This window comes from Sinocyclocheilus grahami, unplaced genomic scaffold, assembly GCF_001515645.1.
Source record: "Sinocyclocheilus grahami isolate Dianchi unplaced genomic scaffold, SAMN03320097.WGS_v1.1 scaffold1458.1, whole genome shotgun sequence".
NCBI classification, from domain to species: Eukaryota; Metazoa; Chordata; class Actinopteri; order Cypriniformes; family Cyprinidae; genus Sinocyclocheilus; species Sinocyclocheilus grahami.
This window is the reverse complement of record NW_015506637.1, coordinates 105,984-114,108: the sequence shown is the minus strand read 5'-3', so window position 1 is coordinate 114,108 and position 8,125 is coordinate 105,984. Positions and strand designations below refer to the sequence as shown.

Below are 8,125 nucleotides of genomic sequence, written 5' to 3'. Positions count from 1 at the left end.
TATCAGAGACACGGAGGCTACTACACACACTAGATGAACTATGACAGAGGAACCAAACAGCGATCCTTTATTTCCACCAGAGAAATGCCTGAAGACGATAGTGAGAGACTATTTTAGGTACACCAAGAATGACCAGGGTGTCATTTATATATTGGTGTAAAAAACTGCTGCTAAAGAGCGAATACATAAGGGATAATGCACGGCTAGCTGTACATTGAATGATCTTAATGCACGACGTGAAGGCAAGAACCACCTGACGTGAAGCTACGGCTCGTTAACTCAGCATTCTGCCCGCTTCAGATCAGACAGATTAAATAGTGTGGTAAGATCACATTTATTTGAATAATTAATTATAACATTTAGCTACTTCAATGAATTATTCGATCGAGAGAGAGGGAGGGAGATCGAAGAGTGTGTGTGTGCGCCGCGCGGCCGCAGCGCTCCCCGTCCTCGATCAGACAGCAGCTCTGGCCGAAGAAGGGCGGCGCGGGCGGCGCGTCGTGGCTGTCCTCCTCCGTGCTGAACCCGTTCATGACCGGCACGTCCAGGAGAGGCGGTCGAGCCGAACGCAGCTGAAAGCGTTCCGAAGAGCCGAGCGCGCGCCGCGGATGAACGGACGGCTCGCCGAGAGAAGCGTCCAGAACGAGAATCTCCGGTTCGCTGAAGACGTCACTGGAGCAGCCGAACTGTCAGAACCGACCGTGTCCGCGCCGAAACTGCAGATTTGACGCGCTATAAACTACGAGGCCATTACAACAACATACACACAATGAAACAAGTCTTGCCAGAAACCGGAAGTTGTAGCTCTGAAAGACCATTGGTTGGTTTCCGAACAAGGCGGGCCTCCGAGGCTGCGTCTTCGATTTCTGTTGGTCAGCGCGCGCGTCAATCAAACGCCACTTCCTGACTGTCGATGTCATGCAACGGCTCACCGGAGCACACACACACTCACATAAGTGTATATATACACACACACACACACACACACACACACACCTTCACGAGACTTCAGCTACTCAATCTCATGTTCAGTTTATCGATGCGAAGATTGCGTGTAAAACACAAAGCGTTGTTTATTATAATGATAACGGTTCTTTACAGAGTCCCGCATCTAAAGCTGGGCTTCTGATACAGCCGCTGCTCCGGAGCACATGCAGCGAAATAAAGCCGTTTTGAAAGCGAGGAGAAAGTGCTTTCGTCTGTTGTGCTGCTGGAGCAAAAACACTCCAGAAGTGGGAGAAATGAGTTATTTGCAGTGATGTTGAGCTGTTGAGAACTCGTGGCTGATGAGTCTTTATTTAACACGAGTCTAGATGCCGCAGTAAAGATAGTCTGCGGACTGATGTTCAGATTTCTTTTGGCTATAAATACGCAGCGAGCTGTCATCGGGGGTTTCGTAGCGACTCTTAGCTGTGTAATGGCTATCGCTGTGAAAGCTGGCCGCTGAGAGGAATGAGACGGTGTCGTCTCCAGCTTCAGCTCTGCATTTCTTCAGTAACCCTCGCTGAGGCCTCTATAAGGAACGTGAATGTTTAACGTCTTATTACCAATAAACACGCAGACTGCTGGAAGACAAAAGCGCTGTTTTATCGCGTGGCAGTGTTTATCTTTGCTCAGACAGCGTCACCTGAATGCACACATCGTGGAGAATGATATTCGGTATTATTTGACTGTCTGTGACAGCTCGCTGCGTATTTATAGCCAGAAGAAATCTGAATATCACACCGCAGACTATCTTTACTGCGGTGTCTGAGTTCACATGCCCTGCACACGAGCAGCTGCTGCAGACCTGAACGAGCATGCACACCAAACTAATGCATGCACACCAACTAATGCATGACTGCAGGACTTCAGAAAACACTGTTCCAGGAAAAACATGCGACTACTTCACTGCAGAACATTTTCCTAAAGAGGCTATGAAAACTCATTTGAATTCAGGCAAATTATGCAAGTAAATACAAACTATTCCAAATAAGACCAGGACAGTTTTACAGTAGTATTTGTACTAAAAGAGAAAAAGATTTAATGGCTTTTCTATGACGGCATAATTTTGCAAGAATTCAGACTTGAAATGACAAAACATTATTGATACAAATGAACAGAAAAATAACAGAACTGAACCCACTACACATTTCTCTGTGCATGAATACTAATAATAATTTATGATGAGCAGTTTAAATGGTGGCAGAACCGTTTTAATGCATCAGTGACAAACCTGTGTAAAATTACTACTGTTCCCAAGATTCAACCCCATATCATCATATTCCACACACACGTCTGGAAACCCATCAAGGCAGGAGTTTTACACAATAACAAACCAACAGCTGGTTCTTAAACATTTCAGTTCAAAAGCTCCAGTATTAAACTCAGTTATTAAGCTCAGTATTAAACTGTAATTATTCAGATGTGCGTCTGACACACTGGTCCACCAGACACAATAGCAATAATTCATTATGAAACCCAGGGCTCTCTTTAGAATCGACAGAAATTACAAACTCGTTAATACTCGAAAACAGGCTCTGGACAAAGAACCGTCTGAAAGTGCTGGACAGATCAACTTTAAAACAGCTTCGGATCAAAGAAACATTTCAAAGTGCTCGGCAGATAATCTGTAAAAATATTTAATGGTAAAAACGGGTCAAACGCTCAACACTGAATGTAGAGAACTAGACTACAGTGTGCTGTGCGTCACACCAGCATCTTTCAGCAAGGCACGTCGACTGGATTCAAGTTTCACATCGTGTTGCTCATGTGCATTACAAACAGCATCATGCAGGATCCGTCTTTGGGTGCAAGCAGTTACTGAGAACCAGTGGATCTCAGCTGGTTATATCAGAGACAGACGGGGGAGAAACAAACAGCAGAAAATGCAGCTGACCAAATAATCTAGTAAAATATAGTCCGGTCGTTCCACAGTCTTCTGCTGTGCAGCAGTAATTTTAACTGCATTGTTGTTTACGGTACAAAATCATGGAAACAGGACTGACTATTTGAGATTTCCCCGATGGACAAACCTGACAAAATATAACCGCTTCTGAATGATGAAACCGTACATGATTTTAGCTAACAGGGTCGACACATAACCGCCTTGAAGCCTTTGTAGTAAAACATTATGTCCTTTAAAATGAAAAAAAAAAACAAATAGAATACGTCTATATTTGTTAACACAACAAAGAGAAGCTGGATAATAAAATCACGTTTTAAGCACAGTGCTCAGTAAAGGCTGCTGTCGGTGTTTCATCGTTCACGATGAGCCCAGTGTTTCTGGGGAATGACTCAGAACAGTCAAATAAATAAACCTCTCAATCTTTACAAAGGACAGCATCAGATTCGCATTTCTGAAGGACAAACTGTGACGTGTTTGCAAGGCAGCCCACAGTCTGAGGCTCTGACTCTGTGTAAAGACTCTTCTGTTAACCGCACACAAGAATCAGAGACGGGAGGATGATGACTGAACAGAAGCACAATCCAATCACTCAGTATGCAAATGAGTGACGACATCACTGTCTTTGAGACGCTCCTCAGACACACCGAAGCAGACGAAGAGCATCAGTCAAACGCTGCCCTGCAAACACTCTTACGGATCATTTTCAGGTCAATGGGGTGAAAGTCAGCAGAAGTGATGAAGATGATGATGATGGGAGTGTGGAGAGAAGCACAGAGCTTCAGCTTTCCCAGCGGTTTGGAGTCAGACAATCAGAACAGAGTTTCATCGGTTCAGTAAAGGCACAGGAACGTTTCTCTTCGGAGAGCAGCGGCACATCGTGATCACAAAGCTCTCGCCGGCATCAGCTGCCCGGTGGATTCTCATGTTCATATTGGCAGCATTACTCGTTGTGATTGCTGTTGAAGGAGTCTAAGACCGTGGCGTTGGTGTTCTGGAAGAGCCACCGCTGGCTGAGAGACGAGGGATCGCAGGAGTTCATGAAGATCCGCTTCTGTGCAGCATCAGAGTCAACGCAGCTGTTACTGATGGGGTGATAGAGGCTCTTATCCTGCCACACACACACACACACACACACACAGAGAGAGAGAGAGATAGATACACACACACACACACAGAGAGAGAGATAAATAGACACACACACATAAGCCTACTGCTATGTAATCAGTTATGACAAAACCAAATTCTTGTTTAGGTGTCTGATGAAGTTTTAGTGCGATGGATGAGATGAGGCAGATATATGACATGCTGCATGAGCCATCTGGGAGCCCAGCGTGTTGCTGAACACCACGACGGAAGAAGAAAAGAGACAAATACAAAAGAGTGGCTGCTTTTCAAGCGTACAGGAACATTCATCTAGAATATTAATCCTGCCAACACCACAAAGGTTATTACTAAGTATCGCTGACTGATGTGGCACCCATATATTGACCAATGATGCATGATGTGCTGCTATTATGAAGGTGAAATGTTGAATGAGGATTTTCATCTGTTGTCCATCATTTACATAAGACTGCACATGTCAAAGATAAAAGAAGGACACTCATTTAGCCAACCATAATTCAGCTCTTCCTGAGGAGACACGACTAAACTGCAGTAGGTGGATTGTGATAGATCTCTTAATTAAATGATTCCCTTCTGGAAACACCTGACATCTTAGCACCCTCAAAGTCATCAGGCAACCCTAATGAACAATATGAGGGCACGCGCTTGAGGTTACACACACACACACAGAGAGAGAGAGATAGACACACACACACACACACACAGAGAGAGAGACACACACACACACATCAGTATGCCAGTTTACAGCTGAAAATGACAACAATCAGGAACAGTTTTATTCACATGTAAAATGGTTCATATGCAGCGTCTGTGGGAGTGACGGTAAATCTGGCATCGTTTTCTCTTCTGACTGCCGTTATCAATCTCTCTCTATTTTTTCCTCATTTTGAAAGTCGTAAAAACACTATCGTGGAGTTTTTCTCTTGCTAAATATATTTGATGTTGTCTGCCGTTCACTCAACTAGGACGACTTTCACTTCTGTGAAAAAGGTCCATCATCAAAAAGAAAAATGTCTTTCTCAGTGCAGTGTCTTTCTCGGGACTTGTTTCAGAGCATCGGTTGTTGATTGGATGTTGAGATGTGGGCGTGGCTGGAGGGGAAGTGTGACAGGAAGTTCAAAATAAACTTTGTTCTGAATGCTAAACTCACCTGACAGTAGAGAAGGTCAAATGAAGCATTAACTCTGACTAATGTTTCTAATGGCTGACGGAGAACGAGCTCCCTGTACAGAGTGACGTGTCTGCACAGATGTGGAGATGCTGATGTACCTTCCTGTAGGCCCACAGCTGGTTCCCCTTCATCCCGTGGCAGTCGTAGAGCGTCACGGGGCTGTTGTGTGACACGGCGTCGAAGCAGACCTTCTTAGTGTGCAGCGGGTCTCCCACCCGTACGTCTTCTCTCCATCCGAACGTAAAGACCTGCACAACATACATACAGACTCTTACGGTTATTGCATTAATGCATTCAGCAACATTGCATCCTCGTACATTCATAGCACATTTGTCAAACTGAAATCAGCTCATCCAAATAATGCACTGAGAAAGACAGAATCTGCCTTTAGCTTCAGAGAAGCACATTCTTCAGTGCATGGATTCCCTGGGAACGGATCTGAGTCTCTCACCTGACCGTGACTCCAGGTCGGCTCGCCTCGTCCCTTCAGACACTTCTCCAGACGGATCGGGGAGCCCGAGGAGAAGTGTTTGCTCTCCATGCAGAGACCGGAGCCGACGTTACGCAGCTGAAGACAAGCACACATCATTGCAAGGATCAATACACACTTCTGACTTGCCCAGAGCGACTTATACTCAGCTTTGTCCCAGAAAATATGCTTTATGTAATGTTATGTATGTAATTAATCTTAAACCAGCCTAAACTGGTTTGCTGGGCTTAACAGGTCTCTCAGCCTGGTTAGGCTGGTTTAAAAGGGTTTTGGGCCATCCAGCTAAACACAGACTATCTGAAACCAGATTAAATCACCTGGCACCTCAGACTGGTTTCAGCAGGAAAATCCTAAACTATCTTTGAAACGTGTTTAATTATTGATTAGTGAGGCTATATGGGTGGTTCTGGGTGAGATGTGAGCTCCTCAGCACGTGTTTTGGGCCGTTAGCACGCACCTCTCCCCACGCAGCGGCCGGAGGCTCCACCGGAGGATAGTGTTTGGGCAGATCCCAGGCCACCTCCGTCATGAACCAGCGGAAACTCCTGCAGCTCAGCCGGCTCCTCAGCTGCTTCTGCGCGGACACGTCTCCGGCAGACAGGTGTCGGTACTCCGGCCTCCGCTGGTAGATATACTCTGCATACTCGTCCATCCACACCTCGGCCACACGCTTCAGATTCTGCAACACAGCGGTGAATCACACATATACACGTCCCTGCGTGTTACTGAACACATGCACGGTGCTTTGGTTTCATTTTATACTGATGTTTCTACTGTTTAATGCCGGCTCACTGAGGACTGTTTCTCAACCGTAAAGTAAGCCTGCATATCCAGACGGCCTTCATTATTTTGAAGGATGCATAGAATCACCCACAATCCTTTGCACACATTTCAATTCAGAAAATGAATCGGCGCTGACCTCTCCTACTTCATTATGAACTTCAAAAGAGAGAAACGATTTCGGAGATGAGGGCATTATGTTTTGTTGTGAATTAACCACATGATGCTGAACTATTCATAATGGACACCACTGGGAGACGCAGACGGATGTCATTCACTGTACTGAATGAATGAATGAATGATGCATTTATATAGCGCTTTATTGTGTATTGTTGTACACCCAAAGCACTTTACAATCATGTGGGGGGGTCTCTCCTCAACCACCACCAGTGTGCAGCATCCACTTTGGATGATGCGACGGCAGCCACAGGACAACAGTGCCAGTGCGCTCACCACACACCAGCTACAGGTGGAGAGGAGAGAGAGTCATAGAGCCAATCAAGTGGTTGGGGGATTATTGGGAGGCCATGATTGACAAGGGCCAGGGGGGCAATTTGGCCAGGACACCGGGGTTACACGAGAAGTGCCATGGCATTTTTAATGACCACAGAGAGTGAGGACCTCGGTTTAACGTCTCATCCGAAAGACGCATCAATAGAAAGTCAGTCTTAATATAAAGTATTTACTAGAGCGTCTCACTCTTGTGTTTAACGCTGAGGACGCAAGCAGTCTTCCGTCTGAGCAACACCCGAGATCTTCACTGCTTTAACTGCAGAGATGTAGTAAATCTGATCTGCTTGGTCTCAGAATGATCCGGATCTGGATGTGTTTGTCGGATCTGATGCTCAAACTCACCCTGGCGAGACTCACTCCACCCGGCACTTTATAGGGAACGTATTTTCTGTAGATGTGACCCACGCGTGAGCAGGGAATGTCCTCCATATGGCCGCCACACATCCACACCTCAGAGAAGATGAAAACAGTCTTTCAAATGAATGGAAACACACGCCGACAGTGACACAAGTACTACAGCACTGCAGACGGCAAACACAGACACTAAACTCACTCTGAAGCCTGCTTACATTCACAGCGTGTTCTCCTGAAGACACTAGGGGGCGCTGTATCTGACTTTACTGTGAATGATAGGAGAATATACTGATCTAAAACAACACAGAAATATAATACACGCAGCTCTGGTTATATTCTCAGCCTCAGATGTGGGATGTTTTTGACTATTGTTATTCGTTATCACAGCAACCGCTTGTGTGTGCGAGATTAACGTGCGTTTAATGAATGAAAAGTGGCTGAAACACGTGAGCGCAAAATAACAGGAAAGGCTTGATGTGTACCAGTGACTGTACATTAATTAAAGCTATTCTATTCACTAGGATAATGACATAGCAACTGTTGCTGTCGATCAAGTTTCATTCATAATATTTCCTCCTTAAAGGGTCATATGATGCTGCTAAAAAGAACATTATTTGGTGTATTTGGTGTTATGAAATGTGTTTATGCGGTTTAAGGTTAAAAAAACACATTATTTTCCACATACTGTACATTATTGTTTCTCCTCTATGCCCCGCCTTTCTGAAACGTGTCGATTTGTACAAAACTCATCGTTCTGAAAAGCGAGGTGTGCTGTGATTGGCCAGCTATCCAGTGCGTTGTGATTGGC

At 45.2% G+C, this 8,125-nt stretch overlaps 1 protein-coding gene across 4 annotated transcripts in view; it reads right to left on the bottom strand.

Annotated features, from left to right (window-relative positions):
* Positions 1–966: 966 nt before the first annotated feature.
* LOC107570436 (polypeptide N-acetylgalactosaminyltransferase 10-like) overlaps positions 967–8,125 on the bottom strand; it is a 12,389-nt gene continuing 5,230 nt past the window's right edge. The window contains exons 3-7 of one of the 4 annotated variants that reach the window (XR_001607033.1): positions 6,128–6,349; positions 5,632–5,748; positions 5,279–5,428; positions 2,270–3,995; positions 967–996 (exon numbers count right to left, since the gene is read on the bottom strand). Coding sequence is in view for 3 of the 4 variants with exons in the window: in XM_016256667.1 (XP_016112153.1) it covers positions 3,828–3,995; positions 5,279–5,428; positions 5,632–5,748; positions 6,128–6,349; positions 7,306–7,407 (759 nt within the window). In the remaining variant the exon portion in view is untranslated. Of the gene's footprint in view, positions 997–2,020; positions 3,996–5,278; positions 5,429–5,631; positions 5,749–6,127; positions 6,350–7,305; positions 7,442–8,125 lie in introns of those variants that run through there. The other 3 variants (XM_016256666.1, XM_016256667.1, XM_016256665.1) reach the window with 3 other exon arrangements.